The sequence below is a fragment of the Tachyglossus aculeatus genome, chromosome 11 (assembly GCF_015852505.1).
Source record: "Tachyglossus aculeatus isolate mTacAcu1 chromosome 11, mTacAcu1.pri, whole genome shotgun sequence".
Lineage (NCBI taxonomy): Eukaryota > Metazoa > Chordata > Mammalia > Monotremata > Tachyglossidae > Tachyglossus > Tachyglossus aculeatus.
The window spans coordinates 37046390-37066032 of NC_052076.1; the positions used below are offsets into that span (position 1 = coordinate 37046390).

At 50.8% G+C, this 19643-nt stretch overlaps 1 protein-coding gene across 1 annotated transcript; it reads left to right on the forward strand.

Moving 5' to 3' along the window:
- Positions 1-7404: 7404 nt before the first annotated feature.
- MMP25 (matrix metallopeptidase 25) lies at positions 7405-18966 on the forward strand. The gene is made up of 10 exons (XM_038754309.1): positions 7405-7545; positions 9259-9391; positions 14784-14922; positions 15098-15390; positions 16556-16732; positions 16964-17048; positions 17307-17389; positions 18021-18173; positions 18312-18572; positions 18704-18966. The coding sequence occupies exons 1-10, from the start codon at positions 7405-7407 to the stop codon at positions 18964-18966; spliced, it is 1728 nt and encodes a 575-aa protein (XP_038610237.1).
- Positions 18967-19643: the final 677 nt, after the last annotated feature.

Genomic DNA, 19643 nt, shown 5'->3' on the forward strand with positions numbered 1-19643 from the left:
TGGGCAAGTCACTTAACTTCTCTGAGCCTCAGTTACCTCATCGGGAAAATGGGGATTAAGACTGTGAGCCCCACGTGGGACAAGTTGATCCCATTGTAACCCCCCAGGGCTTAGAACAGTGCTTTGCACATAGTAAGCACTTAACAAATGCCATAATTATTATTATTATTATTATTATTCCCCTCCCCACAGCACCTGTATATATGTATATATGTTTGTACATATTTATTATTCTATTTATTTATTTATTTTATTTGTACATATTTATTACTCTATTTTATTAATGATGTGTATGTAGCTATAATTCTATTTATTCTCAGCCCTACTGAGAGCTCACCTCCTCCAGGAGGCCTTCCCAGACTGAGCCCCCTCCTCCCTCTCCCCATCTCCCCCGCCTTCCTCCTTCCCCTCCCCACAGCACCTGTATATATATATATATGTTTGTACGTATTTATTACTCTATTTATTTATTTTATTTGTACATATTTATTCTATTTATTTTATTTTGTTAATATGTTTTGTTTTGTTGTCTGTCTCCCCCTTCTAGACTGTGAGCCCACTGTTGGGTAGGGACCATCTCTGTATGTTGCCAGCTTGGACTTCCCAAGCACTTAGTACAGTGCTCTGCACACAGTAAGTGCTCAATAAATATGATTGAAAGAATGAATTAGCCCACTGTTGGGTAGGGACCGTCTCTATATGTTGCCAACTTGGACTTCCCAAGTGCTTAGTACAGTGCTCTGCACACAGTAAGCGCTCAATAAATACGATTGAATGAATGAATGAATGATGGTATTGACACCTGTCTACTTGTTTTGTTTTGTTGTCTGTCTCCCCCTTCTAGCCCGTGAGCCCGCTGTTGGGTAGGGGCCGTCTCTGTATGTTGCCGATTTGCACTTCCCAATAATAATAATAATAATGGCATTTATTAAGCACTTACTACACGCAAACCTCCCACTGGAGAGGTTACAAGGTGATCAGGTTGACCCACGGGGGGCTCACAGTCTTCATCCCCATTTTACAGATGAGGGAACTTAGGCCCAGAGAAGTTAAGTGACTTGCCCAAAGTCACACAGCTGACAAGTGGCGGAGCCGGGATTTGAACCCATGACCTCTGACTCCAAAGCCCGGGCTCTTTCCCAAGCGTTTAATACAGTGCTCTGCACACAGTAAGTGCTCAATAAATACGATTGAATGAATGAATGAATGAAAGAAAGGTACCGACTGCATGACCTTGGGAAAGTCACTTAACTTCTCTACGCCTCAATTCCCTTATCTGCAAGATGGGGATTCAATCAATCAATGATATTTTGGAGGCACTGTACCAAGCGCTTAGGAGAGCACAATATAACAACTATAACAGCCTCATTTAGACTGTGAGCCCACTGTTGGGTAGGGACTGCCTGTATATGTTGCCAATTTGTACTTCCCAAGCGCTTAGTACAGTGCTCTGCACACAGTAAGCGCTCAATAAGTACGATTGATGATTTCCTGCACACAGTGAGCTGACAGTCTCGGGGGGGGCTCAATACCTGTTCTCCCTCCTCCTTAGATTTTGAGCCCCACGTGGGACCTGATGCTCAGTGGTTGGCACAAACTAAGCACTTAATAAATACCGCAATTATTATTATTACAGGGGGCAAGGGATGGCTAATGACACATTCATTGCTACGGTCTCGCCATCAGAAGCACTGTCTTCAAAACAAGGGGCAATTCTAGCGTGGTGACTCAATAGCGAGGCGAAGGCAGGCCAGAAGCGACGGCAATACACTTTCAGCGCCGCACCTTAACCAAGAGCTGAGCGAAGGACACAACCTACCTATCAATCGAGAGTATTTATTGAGTACCTACTAAGTGCAGAGCATTTTTTTTTATTATGGCATTTATTAAGCGCTTACTCGGGAGACTTCAGTACAGGTTGAAGGCAAGAGCACTGCTCTAATGTGGAAGAAAAGCACACAAAACAATTTTTAGATAGAAGAGGCACTTAAATAGTCAAGTATGTAAGGTGACATGGAAAGGTTCTGTGAGTGGCTTTAGCAAATACTCCCTTGTACAGAGGCAAACCACACACACACATTCCCAAAGTGACAGTAACAATACAGGAGGATCCAGTTTGAAAGAGAAACAACCTGACAGCCAGCTTTGTCAATCAATCAGTGGTACTTATTGAGCACTTACCTGTATATATGTATATATGTTTGTACATATTTATTACTCTATTTATTTATTTTACCTGTACATATCTATTCTATTTATTTTATTTTGTTAGTATGTTTGGTTTTGTTCTCTGTCTTCCCCTTTTAGACTGTGAGCCCACTGTTGGGTAGGGACTGTCTCTAGATGTTGCCAACTTGTATTTCCCAAGCGCTTAGTACAGTGCTCTGCACACAGTAAGTGCTCAATAAATACGATTGATTGATTGATTGATTCAAAACCCTGTACTAAGGGCTTGGGAGAGAGTACAACATAACGGAGTTGGAAGAAAAATTCCCTGCCCACAAGGAGCTTATAGTCTGGAAGGAGAGACTAAGTTAGGGATATGTATGTAACGCTTTGGGGCTCCAAGTGCACAGACAACACAGAAGGGAGAGGGAGTGGGGAAGGGCTCTTGTAGGAGATGTGATTTTAATAAGGCTTTTAATAATAATAATAATAATAATAGCATTTGTTAAGTATTTACTGTGTGCAAAGCACTGTTCTAAGCGCTGGGGAGGTTAGAAGGTGATCAGGTTGTCCCACGGGGGCCTTACTGTCTTAATTCCCATTTTACAGACGAGGGAACTGAGGCCCAGAGAAGTGAAGTGACACACAGCTGAAAATTGGTGGAGCCGGGATTTGAACCCATGACCTCCGACTCCAAAGCCTGGGCTCTTTTCCACTGAGCCACGCTGCTTCTTTTAAGGTGGGGAGAGAGGTAGCCTGTCACGGTAGATGTGATCCGTGCCCACAAGGAGCTTACCGTCTAGAGAGGGAGAAAGGCATTAAAATAAATAACACATAGAGGATATGGTACAGTGTAAGGATATGTACCTAAGGGCTGTGAGGGTGTATTAACGGCTACATAACTAAGGTAGCCAAGCCCAAACAGAGGCTCTGCGACTTGGCACCTGTAAAAAGGATCAGAGGCCTAGGAAGAGATAAAACCAGGTGGGACAACATTACAAAATCAGTGCCCAGAGTTTACAGGTGTCAGGACAGCCGCCCCAACCTGAAAGCCTGTGAGATTCGAGACAACACTGCGGGAGGGGAGAAGGGCCTGGCGGATGAGGTATTGGACATCAGCTAGATCAATCATCAATCAACAGCATTTGTTGAGTGCCTGCTGAACACAACAGTTTGGGAGAGGACAAAAAAGTTAGAAGACAGTGCTTTGCACATAGTAAGTGCTTAATAAATGCCATTATTATTATTATTATTATTGAGACAAGATCCCTCCCTCAATAAGCTCGTAGTTCAGTAGGGATGAAGACGCAGCAGGAGAAAACAGGGTCTGTGTCAAGGGATTTATTGTTCTATTGTACTCTCCCAAGCGCTTAGTACGATGCTCTGCACACAGTAAGCGCTCAGCGAATACGATTGAATGAAAAGGAGTGGGAGAAGCCAAGAGGGAGAGCGACAGCAGGAAAAAAGCAGACCCCGAAGAGAGGAATGGAAAGGCAGACATGCAGATGGGCTGAGGAAGAAGTCGGCTACACCCAGCTCCCTCTCTCTGACTATCAGATTCCCAGTTCCACCTGGTTAGTCTTCCTCCCTGTCTCCCAATCCCCCTCCCCGATGCCATTAGTGGTCACCGTTGCAGCCTCTCCTCCTCTTCCCAGAACCACTTAGCATCGATCTGGAGGTGCGGGAGAAGGGAGGGGAGGCTGGGGGCTGCCTGCCTGGATGGGGAGCGGAGTTGTGGGCTGATCATAATGGCTCTGGTGGAGAGCCAGGGGCTGAAGGCCGACTGCTTGGATTTAGGGAGAGAGCACAAATGGAAAGCACAACAGAACGTGTCCTCTCTCTCTCTTCCTCTGCAGTCCCCAAAAGAAGAAGCATTCCCTTTCACTTCTCTAACCCCAGGGATTTCCCATCCACTACTTGGAAATTGGAAAGTCGGAAAGTCGGGGTTGGCCTGTGAAGACGGGTCTGGACAGAGCTGCTGGACTGGCTGGGTTTGCTGCTGCAAGTGAGGAACTGGTCTCAATCAATCAATCGTATTTATTGAGCGCTTACTGTGCGCAGAGCACTGGACTAAGCGCTTGGGAAGTACAAGTCTCCATCTCCATCTCCAGGGGGCAAACTCAGAGGTTCAAGCAAGAGGGGGCTCCCAGACTGAGCCCCCTTTTTCCTCTCCTCCTCCCCATCCCCCTGCCCTACCTCCTTCCCCTCCCCACAGCACTTGTATATATTTGTACAGATTTATTACTCTATTTATTTTACTTGTACATATTTATTATTCTATTTATTTTGTTAATGATGTGCATTTAGCTTTAATTCTATTTGTTCTGACGACTTGACACCTATCCAGACTTGACACCTATCCACATGTTTCGGTTTGTTGTCTGTCTCCCCCTTCTAGACTGTGAGCCCGTTGTTGGGTAGGGACCGTCTCTATATGTTGCCTACTTGTACTTCCCAAGGGCTTAGTACAGTGCTCTGCACACAGTAAGCGCTCAATAAATACGATTGATTGATTGAAATAAAGATGATTGAATGAATGAATAAATAAATACTATTGAATGAATGAGGAGCGCTCAATAAGCCTTGTTGGTGCCATTCGTTCATTTATTCATTTGTTCCTTCAATTGTATTTACTGAGCGGTTACTGTGGGCAGAGCACTGTACTAAACGCTTGGGAGAGTACAGTATAACAGTAAACAGACACCTTCCCTTCCCACAACAAGTTTACAGTCTAGAGGAAAGAGCCCGGGTTTGGGATCTGGAGGACCTGGGTTCTAATCCCAGCTCTGCCACTTGCCTGCTGTGGGACCTGGGGCATGTCACTTAACTTCTCGGTGCCTCAGTTTCCTCATCCGTAAAATGGGGATTTCCCTCCCTCCTACTTACACAGTGAGCCCCATGTGGGGCAGAGACGGTATCCGACCTGATTATTATCTTGTATCATCTACCCAGTGCTTAGTCACGGTGCTACGGCACATAGGAAGAGCTCAACAGACACTACAGTTATTATTATTAGGAATTTACTGGACTGTAAGCTTGTTGTGGCAGAGAATGTGGTTGCTTTATTATTACATTGTATTCTCCCGCTTAGTACAGGGCTGTGCCCACAGTAACCGCTCAGTAAGTACAATTGGCAAATGAACTACAGCAAGTGTTCAATAAACAGGTCTGACTGACGAGCATCACCTTGGACCTCTGCAGACTTCCTCCATCTCTATCTCGGTGCCTGGCATGTAGTAAGCGCTTAACAAACACCGTTTTCATCTCCCCTTTGTCCGTTATCTCTGCAGGCCTCTGCGAGCCTGTCTGTAAACCTGCCTTTGCTGTCCTGTCTCCTTTGGATCATCATCATCATCAGTCGTATTTATTGAGCGCTTACTATGTGCAGAGCACTGTACTAAGCGCTTGGGAAGTACAAATTGGCAACACATAGAGACGGTCCCTACCCAACAGTGGGCTCACAGTCTAAAAGGGGGAGGCAGAGAACAAAACCAAACATAATAACAAAATAAAATAAATAGAATAGATATGTACAAGTAAAATAAATAAATAAATAGAGTAAAAAAATATGTACAAACATGTATACATATATGGCTTTGGACCCGTGCTATCGCTATCCCTGGCAACCTCAGATAAGATCTGAGAGGGGAAACGAGAGATGAAGAGATCCCGCAGGCCTAGGCGCCCGCATGCTGCAGAAGCTGTGCACCAGATTTGAGGGGGGATGAAAAAACAATCGACAGGAACAGATAAAGTGAGGGAGGAAGAGATAAGGGAGATGAGCGGAGGTGAAAGGAAAGGGAAGAACTGGGAAATGGGCAGGGGGAGGGGAAAAGTCTTCTCTTTTCTCATTCATTCATTCATTCAATCGTCTTTATTGAGCGCTTACTGTGTGCAGAGCACTGGACTAAGCGCTTGGGAAGTCCAAGTTGGCAACATATAGAGATAGTCCCTACCCAACAGCGGGCTCACAGTCTAGAAGGGGGAGACGGACAACAAAACAAATTAACCAAATAAAATCAATAGAATAAATATGTACAAATAAAATAAATAAATAGAGTAATAAATACATACAAACATATGTACATATATACAGGGGATCTCCCAAGATCCCCCTCCCCACCCCTCACCCCGAAGCAGCGTGGCTCGGTGGAAAGAGCCCGGGAGAGGTCGTGGGTTCTAATCCTGACTCCGCCCCATGTCTGCTGTGTGACCTTGGGCAAGTCACTTCACTTCTCTGAGCCTCAGTTCCCCCATCTGTAAAACGGGGGTGAAGACTGTGAGCCCCCCGTGGGACACCCTGATTCCTTTGTATCCCCCAGGGCTTAGAGCAGTGCTTCGCACATAGTAAGCGCTTGACAAATGCCATCATCATTATTATTATTATTATCATCATCATCATCAATCGTCTTTATTGAGCGCTTACTGTGTGCAGAGCACCGTACGAAGCGCTTGGGAAGTCCAAACTGGCAACATCTAGAGACAGTCCCTACCCAACAGTGGGCTCACAGTCTAAAAGGGGGAGACAGAGAACAAAACCAAACATAGTAACAAAATAAAATAAATAGAATAAATATCATCATCCTGTTGCCGCCCCCACTCCTGGGGAAGGGACTAAGTCTGGCTGGGGGAGAGGGAGTCGTCTGAAGAAGTCCTAGCCCAAGTCCCAGGCCTGGGATCTTTTCTCCCCACACTGAGGCATCTTGGCCTGGAGCTCTGGCCCCCCCTCCCACCCAACTCCCCTCTCCTTCTCCGGCCTCCCACCCCTCGGGGCCTGGCTTCCCAGCCCCCTCCCAGCCTTTGATCTCCCTTGCGAAGGGTTAATGGGGTCAAGTGTGGAGGCGGGAGACAAAGGGGCTTCACTAGGCTGCTGAGGGGAATCTGGACCCCTCTGTCTTTCCTCCCCCCCCAGCTCCTCCCTCGACACGGGCCTGCGGTTCCCCGGGAAATTGGGTCATTTCCCTCGAAGCAACTCCGCCCAAAAGGGTGGAGGCCCGAGCCCACAGGCCCTTCCCGAAACTCAGGTGTCCCTGTGGCCCAGCACCGACTCCCCCTCCTCCCTTCTTTCCCACTTTATCCCCACTCCCATCCCTCCACCTCGGGCTGGGCGGGGCCGCCCCTCCCCTCTCCTCCCATCCATCCATCCATCCATCCATCCATCCATCCATCCATCCATCCATCCCTCCATCCCTCCCTCCTTCCCTCCTTTCCTCCCTCAGCCGGAGCCGCAGGCCGAAGATGGAGTTGTGGGGGGTCCCAGCGCCCCCCCTCCTCCTCCTCCTCCTCCTCCTCTTCCTCCTGCTCCCCCCGCAGCTGCTGCCCCTGCCTCTCCCCTCTCCTGTTCAGGATCCCTCGGCTCAGGACATCAGCTTGAGCGTGGTGAGTACCGGCTGGAGGTCCTGCCTGGCAGGGATGGGGGAGATGGGGTGGGGAGCTGAGCCTTTGGAGGAGAAAGGATCTGGGATCTGGGAAGGGAGGAGAGCCGAAGGATCATCATCATCAATCGTATTTATTGAGCGCTTACTGTGTGCAGAGCACTGTATGGCAGGGAACCTCGGTCCTTCGAGGTGCGGAGAGGTTGGAGAAGCGGGCGTCGTGTTCTGCGAAGGAGTCAGGGCCGGGAGAGGCCGAGGGCAGGGCGCCTGGGTCCTGGGAGAATCAATCAATCGCATTTATTGAGCGCTCACTGTGTGCAGAGCACTGTACTAAGCACTTGGGAAGTACAAGTTGGCAACATATAGAGACAGTCCCTACCCAGCAGTGGGCTCACAGTCTAAAAGAGTGGGCTCACAGTCTAAAAGAGAGGGAGAAGAGAGGGCTGGGACCGGGGGCCCACTATTGGGTAGGGACTGTCTCTATATGTTGCCAACTTGTACTTCCCAAGCGCTTAGTACAGTGCTCTGCACACAGTAAGCGCTCAATAAATACGATTGATGATGATGATGATGATGATGATGGGGGCCTGGGGCTGGACAAGAGAGGGGTCCGGCGGGTGGATGCCTGAGTCTGGGGAGGGAGTTGTGCTGTGTTCGCTTTGGTGGACTCTAGATGGCAAAGACATCTGAACTCTGGGGACAACTCAAAGCTGGTGCTGATAAATAATAATAATAATAATGATGGTGGCATTTATTAAGCGCTTACTATGTGCAAGGCACTGTTCTAAGCTCTGGGGAGGTTACAAAGTGATCAGGTTGTCCCACGGGGGGCTCACAGTCTTAATCCCCATTTTACAGATGAGGTAGCTGAGGCATAGAAAAGTGAAGTCAATCAATCAGTCAATCGATCGTATTTGTTGAGCGCTTATTCATTCATTCATTCAATCAATCGTATTTATTGAGCGCTTACTGTGTGCAGAGCACTGTACTAAGCACTTGGGAAGTACAAGTTGGCAACATCTAGAGACGGTCCCTACCCAACAGTGGGCTCACAGTCTAGAAGGGAGAGACAGAGAACAAAACCAAACATATTAACAAAATAAAATAAATAGAATAGATATGTACAAGTAAAATAGAGTAATAAATATGTACAAACATATATACAGGTGCTGTGGGAAGGGAAGGAGGTAAGACGGGGGGATGGACGGGGGAGGAGGGGGAGAGGAAGGAGGGGGCTCAGGCTGGGAAGGCCTCCTGGAGGATGTGAGCTCTCAGTAGGGCCTTGAAGTGACTTGCCCAAAGTCACATAGCTGACAATTGGTGGAGCTGGGATTTGAACCCCCGACCTCTGACTCCAAAGCCCGGGCTCTTTCCACTGAGCCATGCTGCTTCCCCTGATGCGGAGTGTTTCCTGAGGTTGAAAGTACAGGACACTTGGGTCCTGGAAGGAGACTGGAGCTGGGGTCTTAAGAGGTCCAGGGAGCGGATCTGTAGTTGAGAGAGGAAATGTGAGGGCGCGGAAGCAGGAAGCCTGGGGTCTGTGCCTCTTCAGTTTCCCACTCAGGCTCTCCAAAGTCCAGCTTCTCAAGGCAATGTGTCCTAGGGGTTGAGCAGGGTGTTGAATGTCTCTTTTTCCTTGCTCTTTTTCTTGGCCCGGTCTCTTCCAAGTCTCTGCCACCTTTCGGGGCGTAGTCACCCTTCCTTTTTTGCTCCTCAGGACTGGCTCACCCGCTATGGCTACCTTCCGGCCCCAGACCCGACCCAAGCCCAGCTGCAGAGCCAAGTTCTCCTCCGGGATGCAATCCAGACCATGCAGAGGTTTGCAGGGCTGAAGGAGACGGGCTTCATGGGTAAGGGTATCCTTCACCCCCACCCTGTCCCCTCCAAGATTCCTGCCTCCTCCCCATCTCTCCCTACTCTCTTCTCCTCCCCACACCCCTTCTTCTCTCCCTGCCTGTTGGGCCCTACAGTGCTTTGATTTTCACCGAGGAGGCAAATGAAGGGGTAAAAGTCACCAGGACTATGTCTTAGAATGCCCCACCCCAGAGTCAGCTGCTTCTCAAAAGAGGCAGGAAGAAGAAGAGAATGTGGGCAGGACTGGGGGAAGGGGGGTGAGCTCAGCTCCCCAATTTAGCCAACCAGATGTTGGCTGCCTAGGCAAGGGAGTGTGATTGAATATGCTGACAGGATGTGCGGGGGGGGGGGGTGTGTGTGCAAGACTGAACTCCTTATCATCCCTCCCAAACCCTGCCCTCTCCCTGACTTTCCCATCGCTGTTGACGGCACTACCATCCTTCCCGTCTCACAAGCCCGCAACCTTGGTGTCATCTTCGACTCCACTCTCTCGTTCACCCCTCAAATCCAACCCGTCACCAAAAACTGCCGGTCTCACCTCCGCAACATCGCCAAGATCCGCCCTTTCCTCTCCATCCAAACCGCTACCCTGGTCGTTCAATCTCTCATCCTATCCCGACTGGATTACAGCGTCAGCCTCCTCTCTGATCTCCCATCCTCCTGTCTCTCCCCGCTTCAATCTATACTTCACGCTGCTGCTCAGATCGTCTCTGTGCAGAAATGTTCTGGGCATGTTACTGCCCTCCTCAAAAATCTGCAGTGGCTACCAATCAACCTACGCATCAAGCAAAAACTCCTCACTCTTGGCTTCAAGGCTCTCCATGCTCTCGCCCCCTCCTACCTCCCCTCCCTTCTTTCCTTCTCCAGCCCAGCCCTTCCCTCCACTCCTTTGCCGCTAACCTCCTCACCGTGCCTCGTTCTCGCCTGTCCCGCCATCGACCCCTGGCCCACGTCCTCCCCCGGGCCTGGAATGCCCTCCCTCCGCACGTCCGCCAAGCTAGCTCTCTTCCTCCCTTCAAAGCCCTACTGAGAGCTCACCTCCTCCAGGAGGCCTTCCTAGACTGAGCCCCCTCCTTCCTCTCCCCCTCCCCCTCCCCCCATCCTACCTCTTTCCCCTCCCCACAGCACCTGTATATATGTCTGTATAGATTTATTTCTCTATTTATTTTACTTGTACATATTTACAGATTCTATTTATTTTATTTTGTTAATATGTTTTGTTTTGTTGTCTGTCTCCCCCTTCTAGACTGTGAGCCCACTGTTGGGTAGGGACCGTCTCTATATGTTGCCAACTTGGACTTCCCAAGCACTTAGTACAGTGCTCTGCACACAGTAAGAGCTCAATAAATACGGTTGAATGAATGAATGAATGTGTGCGTGTACATGTTTGCGTGTGTGCACATGGATAGGGTACTTGTGGGTGCATGAATCTTGTGTGCATATGTGTGCTTACATGGACAGGGTCTGCATGGTCACATATATTTGTCTGTACATGCTACACAATTTTTCTTATGAACGCTTGCTGTTGCTTTCTACAGGTAGCATTTTCTTTATGGTATTAAGAGCTTTCTATGTGTCAAACACCATTCTAAGAACTGGAGTACGCACAAGTTAATTAGGTTGGACAGAGTCACTCTTCCTGTATATATGTATATATGTTTGTATGTATTTATTACTCTATTTTATTTGTACATATCTATTCTATTTATTTTATTTTGTTAATATGTTTTGCTTTGTTGTCTGTCTTCCCCTTCTAGACTGTGAGCCCACTGTTGGGTAGGGACTGTCTCTATATGTTGCCAACTTGTACTTCCCAAGTGCTTAGTACAGTGCTCTGCACACAGTAAGCGCTCAATAAATATGGTTGAATTAATGAATGAATGAATAGGATGTATGTGTGTGTACAAATGTGTATATATCTAGAGGTGTAGACTTGGATGGTGCATATGTGGTGTGGGGAGGCAGGAACAGTGTTTGCCTGGATGGAGGGTCTGGAGTAGAATATGTGTGTGTGGGGAAGAGGGGCCATCAAAAAGTGGGTGGTTTATGGAGGCAAAACAGCTTATCTTTTCCAAAAGAAGCATTGTCGTCATCATCAGTGGCATTTATTGAGCGCTTACTGTGGACTAAGCACTTGGGAAAGTACACTACAACAGAGTTGGTAGACACAATCCCTGCCCAAAATGAGCTTACAGCTCAGGGGGAAAGATCATCATCATCATCAATCATATTTATTGAGCGCTTACTGTGTGCAGAGCACTGTACTAAGTGCTTGGGAAATACAAGTTGGCAACATATAGAGACAGTCCCTACCCAACAGTGGGCTCACAGTCTGAAAGGGGGAAAGATAGAGAAGGAGCGTGGCTCAGTGGAAAGAGCCCAGGCTTTGGAGCCAGTGGTCGTGGGTTCAAATCCCGGCTCTGCCAATTGTCAGCTGTGTGACCTTGGGCAAGTCACTTAACTTCTCTGGGACTCAGTTACCTCATATGTAAAATGGGGGTTGACTGTGAGCCCCACGTGGGACAACCTGATTACCGTGCATCCCCCCGGTGCTTAGAACAGTGCTTTGCACATAGTAAGGGCTTAATAAATGCCATCATTATTATTATAGGTGACACTGATTTTCCCTTTGCTATTTGAAGAGGCCCCCAAACCCAGTTTGGTACTCAGTCCTGCCCCCAGTTGTCCCCCAATTGATCTGTTTCTGTCCCAGAGGAAAAGACTTGGCAGAACCTGTGGGGAGGGGATAGGATGCTTGTCTAACGAGGGTTCAGGGATATCCAAGAGGATATGGGCTAGAGAGGGAAACCTCAAATGCAAGTTTGAGGCAGGGGGGGAGAGTTTGGAATGGGAGTGTGGGAGAGGTTGCTGGCACTGTCTTTATGTGCCCAGTGGGAAAGAGTGGTGGTGTTGCTGGTTTGCTATCCCCCGCAACTAACCTTGACAGAGCCCCTTCCTTCCTCTCCCCCTCGTCCCCCTCTCCAACCCCCCCATCTTACCTCCTTCCCTTCCCCACAGCACCTATATATATGTATATATGTTTGTACATATTTATTACTCTATTTTACTTGTACATATCTATTCAATTTATTTTATTTTGTTACTATGTTTGGTTTTGTTCTTCGTCTCCCCCTTTTAGACTGTGAGCCCACTGTTGGGTAGGGACTGTCTCTATATGTTTCCAGCTTGTACTTCCCAAGTGCTTAGTCCAGTGCTCTGCACACAGTAAGCGCTCAATAAATACGATTGATTGATTGATTGATCTCAACGGCCAGGCTGCAGTGGCAGGAGGCCTCGAACTCTGTCAAACCAGCTCCCAGCGGACTGGTTTGCTCTGTCAAACCAGCCCCCTCCCCAGAGCAAGCTGCTTTACTCCATTAGGTCTCCCCAGAGCAGGCTGCATTTCTCTTGCAGGGTGGGGAGCAAACGTACATCTAAACCCAAGCATTTGGTGGAATGGAAATTGAAAAAAAGTCTAAACATTAGAAATGATTTTAATCCAAAGAACCAGGTATGTCAGGATGGCTGAAAGGCAGAGAAAGCCCATGATGTTGGACATCAGCGTGGCCCAGAACCGCCGAACTGGGGCCCAGGACAAAGGGCCACTAGCTGGGATTGTTGATGATGATGATGATGATGGCATTTATTAAGCGCTTACTATGTGCAAAGCACTGTTCTAAGTGCTAGGGAGGTTACCAGGTGATCAGGTTGCCCCACAAGGGGCTCACAGTATTAATCCCCATTTTACAGATGAGGGCACTGAGGCCCAGAGAAGTTAAGTGACTTGCCCAAAGTCACACAGCTGACAGCGAAGTGGGGATTTGAACTCATGACCTCTGACTCCAAAGCCCGGGCTCTTTCCACTGAGCCATGCTGCTTCTTGTTCAGCTCCAGAACCCGCCCGTGGAGCAACTCCAGGGTTCAGGGCGCAGAGATGAGCCCTTTCGGGGAGTGATGCCATTTCAACCACCCTACACTGGAGAAAAAAGTGCAAGGATCAAATGTTGTTATTATTATTATTGTTATTCTGCACAGCCCAAGCGGGTCTGTCTCCATGAGCCGCCCTGTTGTTGGGTTGTTCTAATCCTGGCTCTAACGCTTGCCTTCTGTGTGACCTTGGGCAAGTCACTTAACTTCTCTGGGCCTCAGTTACCTCATCTGAGAGAACGGGTAGTTTGTCTTGATTTTACAGGTGAGGAAGCTGAAGCGCAAAATAGTTAAGTGCTCGCCCAAGGTTGGACAAGTGGCGGAGCCAGGATTAGAACCCAGTCCTGGGGTCTTTCCATTAGGCTATGCTGCCTTGCCGTTCACCCCCATTAATCAATCATCAGCCAGTCATTGGTATTTATTGAGTGGCTATCGGGTGCAGGCTGCTGTTTTGGGAAAATATAGTGCAACAGAGGTGGTGGGCACGATCCCTGCCCAAGTTACCGCCCTGAGGTAAAACCCCTCGTCATCCCTGACCCCCATTTCCAACTGAAATTTTTTCTATTCTGCTGATGTCTTGTGGGAGCTGTGAATATGTAAATCATCATCATCATCAATCGTATTTATTGAGCGCTTACTGTGTGCAGAGCACTGGACTAAGCGCTTGGGAAGTACAAGTTGGCAACATATAGAGACAGTCCCTACCCAACAGTGGGCTCACAGTCTGAAAGGGGGAGACAGAGGACAAAACCAAACATACTAACAAAATAAAATAAATAGAATAGATATGTACAAGTAAAATAAATAAATAAATAAATAGAGTAATAAATATGTACATATATACAGGCGCTGTTGGGACGGGAAGGAGGTAAGATGGGGGGGATGGAGAGGGGGAGAGGAAGGAGGGGGCTAAATAACATTCCCTCTGCCACTCAGCCATGACTGGGGAACAGGTGATTCTTGGAAGTTTGTTTGCAGGACTGTAAGCTTCTCCTCTAGACGGCGAGCTCATTGTAGGCTGCGATTGTGTCTGTTATATTCTTGTGTTGTACTCTCCCGTGTGCTTACTACAGTGCTCTGCACGCAGTATGATTGATTGATTGATTGACAGACAGTTTAGGCAGTACATTTCCCTTATTCTAGAGGTGTCAGGGCCTGGATAGATGTAGCAATAGCTCTCCGGGCCAGCCGCCACGATGGCCCGGAGGAGTCTGGAAAGAGGGACGTCCCCTGTTACCCCTCCAACCCCTTTGCCTCTCTCCCCTGCCCCTCCTTGGCTCCCCTCTCATCATCATCATCATCATCATCAATCGTATTTATTGAGCGCTTACTATGTGCAGAGCACTGTACTAAGCGCTTGGGAAGTACAAATTGGCAACACATAGAGACAGTCCCTACCCAACAGCGGGCTCACAGTCTAAAAGGGGCTCACAGTCTAAAAGACTCCTTCTTCCCCCTTAGACCAGCAGACCATGGCCATGATGCGGAAGCCGCGCTGCTCCCTGCCTGACCTGGTCGGGGCCGCGGGGCTGGTGCGGCGGCGGAGGAGGAGATATGCACTCAGCGGCAGCATGTGGAACAGGCGGTCCCTGACCTGGAGGTGAGTCCCTACCCCCCGGCCCCCCACTCCGCCATGCCGCCTTCTCCTCCTCCTCCCCAACTCGCCCCACCGCACTTACTCAGGGCGCCCTGGCACCCGGGTTTGAAGAGGGGGCCGGTCGGCGGGCTGGTGTTCCCTCTCCGGTTCCCTCGAAGCCGCCTCTCTCCTCCCACAGGGTCCGATCTTTCCCTCGGGCCTCGGGCCTGAACACGGACACGGTTCGCACCCTGATGCAGTATGCGCTGGCAGCGTGGGGGACCGTGGGCGGACTGGAGTTCCGTGAGGTCGAGGCAGGGGCTGCCGCGGAGGCCGACATCCTCATTGACTTCTCCCGCGCCTACCATGAGGACGGCTACCCCTTCGACGGCCCAGGGGGCACGCTGGCCCATGCCTTCTTCCCCGGGGAACACCCCATCTCGGGAGATACGCATTTTGACGAAGAGGAAGCCTGGACTTTCGGGGAGGATGGTACGTCCCCTCCCCGGGCCCGTAGCGGATCCCGCAGTGGATTCAGATTCTGCCTTCCCCCCTGCTCCCCCTTCCCTCTTCTCCCCTCGGTCAGTCAGGCCCTTCCGAGGGAGGTGAGCCGACGAGGCAAGTATTAGCGCACTTCACAGAAGACACAACACCACATCCTGCAAACATTAAGCATGACGACGCGATAAGGGACGGCCTTTTCATTTGCACAATATGGCTAGGGAAGTGGGTCCTGCATTGGCCTTTTCACTGACACGTGCACCCTTAGGTGAATTTCACCATCTGGGGTGTCTTTTTCGAACACCATTCACTGCAGCCTTGGCTTTGCTATGTGCCAAGACCGATATAAGATAATCGAGTTCAACACAGTCTCTGGTCCCACAAGGGGCTCACAGTCTAGCGGGGAGGGAGAACGGCTATTGAATCCCCATTTTTCAGGTGAAGAAACTGAGACACAGAGAAACAGAGTGACTTGCCCAAGGTCACACAACAGGTGAGGGGCAGAGCTGGGATTAGAACCCAGGTTCTCGCTTCCCAGGCTAGAGCTCTTTCCACTAGGCCAAGGTGCTTCTCATAATCCAAGTGTAACTGTATAAATAGTTACGGTTCTTCAACGTCGCGGTGGGAGCTTACCGGAGTCTGTAAGGGAGGAGTGGTGGCGGGGGGCGGGCGAGGCGCCAAACCCCGCGGTCCGAGCTGGGACTAGACACCGGGAAGAAGAAATAAAAACGAAGACCCCCGCTGTGGTCCTGTTGGTACTTGTCCATTTCCCACCCCCCTCACCATGGCGGGAAATCGTTCAGGAGTCACACGGGTGGGAGGGCGGAGGGGAGGACTCTTATTCTAGACTGTGAGCCCACTGTTGGGTAGGGACCGTCTCTATATGTTGCCAACTTGTACTTCCCAAGCGCTTAGTACAGTGCTGTGCACACAGTAAGCGCTCAATAAATACGATTGAATGAATGAATGAATGAATGAATGAAATAACAGGCTGTCCCTGGTACGTAGCCGTTGACTCGTTCCTCAACGGTTTCCTGATTCCGTGCCCGGTCCCGATGAAGCCTGCTCTCCTGGAGTCTTGGTGGAGGATCAGGGCAGGGGGAGGCCCAGGGTCCCCCATCTTACCCCCCAAGACTCCTTCTTCCTGTCCCCCCAGATGGCGGCGGGACGGACCTGTTTGCAGTGGCAGTCCATGAGTTTGGTCACGCGCTGGGCCTGGCACACTCCTCCGCCCCCAACTCCATCATGCGGCCTTTCTACCAGGGCCCCGCCGGGGAGCCCAGCCGGTACCGCCTCCCTCCCGACGACCAGGAGGGCCTGCAGCAGCTCTATGGTGAGAGAGCTCCACACCCCAGATTCCCTCCACCCATCTCTGCTCACTTCTCCGGCTCTGTTGGACTCTGATCACCTCTGCCCTCCCCAGAACCCGTCTCCTCAGCGTTACGCTCGGCTATGGCTATTGTTCACCCCAGAGCAAGCCGCTGCTTCTTGCAGTGCTCGGCTATGGTCCTATCCCAATCTCTTCTCCCATCTCCACCTTCCAACTGACCCAGTCTCCCTGTAGGGAAGGGGCCGAAGACCCCGAAACCACGGCCTTCAAGGAAACCTCTCATCCCCCCTCCCCAGCCCCCGCGGCAGCCCCCAGGCAGGTAAGACCCTCCTAGTCCCACCCCCACCCTCCACCCCTCCAACTCCCACATCTATTCCTCTCTGCTCCCAAGCCTCTGGGTCTCTATTTCCTTACCCATCCTCCTACTCTCCTGCCCAGCCATCCAACCCTGTGTCCTCGGTTCACCCATTCTAACTCCTCTCTCCTTCCCCATCTACTGAGGGAAAGTCTCCACCCTTCCCGTACCTTCCCCCACCTTCCCCCACTCCACCTCTCCTCCTCCCCTCCCTATCCGCAGCCCTTCAGAGCCAGGCCCCGATCGCTGTGTTGGTGGATTTGATGCTATCGCCAACATCCGGGGGGAGATCTTCTTCTTCAAAGGTGAGGACCTTTGGCTTCTGGTCTCTGACCCCTCCTCAGTGGTCTGCTCTCCACCTCCTAACAAGCGTGCGCACGCATGCGCAAGCACAAACACGCACACATACATTCACACATACACACACAGAGTCTTTGCTTGGCTTGTCCTGGGGTCTCCTGACCTCTCACTCCTGAATATCCAGACTGTAAGTTCATTGTGGGCAGGGAACGTGTCTGTTTATTGCTATATTAAGCTTTCCCAAGCCCTTACTACTGTGCTCTGCACTCAGTAAGTGCTCAGTAAATACAGTTAATCGATCTCCATCGCACTGGGATCTATGACTTTTGACCTGCTCAAATCATGAGGTTTTCTGGGCCTCCCCATGACCCCTTGGGCTCCTTGCTGTACCCTGGTTGGGATCGGTCCTTAATCCAGGGGTGGATCTGGCCCTCCTCAAGCTCCCCGAGTCCTCTTGTGAGGCTCCGATGGGGTGAGACCGAGGTTTAGGGCTTAACGGCCTGTGGCCTCCCCTCTTGGCCCCAAGGCACTCCAGTCAGGGTGAGCTGGGCCTGTGGCTCCGGGATGGCACTTGCCACTTTTTCCTCTCCTTCCAGACTCCCGGGAACCCCATTTCCTGCCTCTTCTGCCCCACAGGCCCGTGGTTCTGGCGTCTGCAGCCCTCGGGCCAGTTGGTGTCCCCTCGGCCGGCCCAGCTGCATCGTTTCTGGGAGGGGCTCCCTTCGACCGTGCAGGCCATCGACGCGGCTTACGCGCGGCCCCGGGATGGACGCATTATGCTCTTCGATGGTGACGAGCACGAGGCTGGGGCCGGGAGGCGGTGGTGGGAGGAACGGGGGCGGGAGATGCGGTGTTGGGGCAGGGGCTGGGGTGCGGGGGCAGACGCACGGGCTCTGAGGTGACCTGCCCCCTCCCCCTGCCCCCCAGGCCCCCGGGTCTGGGTGTTTCAGGATCGGCAGCTGGAGTCAGACTCGCCCTGGCCGCTGACCAAGCTGGGACTCCCAGCCGGGGAGAGGGTGGATGCCGTCTTCACGTGGCCCCAGAATGGCAAGACCTACCTGTTCAGGGGCAGCCAGTACTGGCGTTACGACGAGAGTGCCCGCAGCCTTGACCCCGGTTACCCTAAACCTTTGAGCCTCTGGGAAGGGGCCCCTCCCGCTCCCGATGATGTCATTAGCGGCAACAAAGGTGGGGGCCCTGGCCGATGGATCAGGGAGGGAGCGCCGGGACTAGGATTGGGACACCGGGGTTTAGGACGGTGGGACGGAGGGCCAGGATAACTGGGTTCAGGGAGCGACCTCTCTTCCCTTCCCCGGCAGGTGACACCTACTTCTTCAAAGGCTCCTACTACTGGCGCTTTGATCCTGGCAGTGTGGTGGCAGCCACGGACTCCCCCCGCCCCATGGGTCCCGAGTGGCTCGACTGCCCCTCCTCCAGTCAGGACCCCCCCTCAAACCCCAAGCCGAGGGCTCCCCAATCTCCAGGAGACTGCGACTGCCACTGCAATATCATTGCTCGGGCGAGCACTGCATCCCCCCAACTGCTGTTGTTACTGCTGGCTGGGGGAATACCTTGGCTTTGAAAGGTCGGCCTTGTGTACCAATAATAATAATAACTGTGGTATTGTTAAGCGCTTACTATATGTCAAGTACTGTTCTAAGCACTGGGGTTGATAGAAGGTAATCACACCAGACACGGTCCCTTCCCCACATGGGGCTCAAGGTCTAAGTAGGAGGGACAACAGACATTGAGTCCTCATGTCTGAGAAGAGACGTGGCTCGGTGGAAAAAGCGCGGGCTTTGGAGTCAGAGGTCATCTTTTAGACTGTGAGCCCACTGTTGGGTAGGGACTGTCTCTATATGTTGCCAGTTTGTACTTCCCAAGCGCTTAGTACAGTGCTCTGCACACAGTAAGCGCTCAATAAATACGACTGATGATGATGATCGGTTCAAATCCCGCCTCTGCAATTGTCAGCTGTGTGACTTTGAGCAAGTCACTTCACTTCTCTGGGCCTCAGTTCCCTCATCTGTAAAATGGGGATGAAGACTGTGAGCCCCCTGTGGGACAACCTGATCACCTTGTAACCTCCCCAGCGTTTAGAACTGTGCTTTGCACATAGTAAGCGCTTAATAAATGCCATCATTATTATTCTTATTTTTATGTTACAGGTGAGGAAACTGAGACTCAGAGAAGTGAAGTGACTTGTCCAAGGTTGCACAGCAGGCAAGTGGCTGAGCCGGGATTAGAATCCAGGTCCTC

Coding starts and splice junctions, on each gene's coding strand:
- MMP25 (XM_038754309.1), top strand. CDS start 7,405: ATGGAGTTGTGGGGGGTCCCAGCGCCCCCCCTCCTCCTCCTCCTCCTC. Junction 15,391..16,555: donor CTGGACTTTCGGGGAGGATG/GTACGTCCCCTC, acceptor CTGTCCCCCCAG/ATGGCGGCGGGACGGACCTG. Junction 17,390..18,020: donor GGAGATCTTCTTCTTCAAAG/GTGAGGACCTTT, acceptor TCTGCCCCACAG/GCCCGTGGTTCTGGCGTCTG.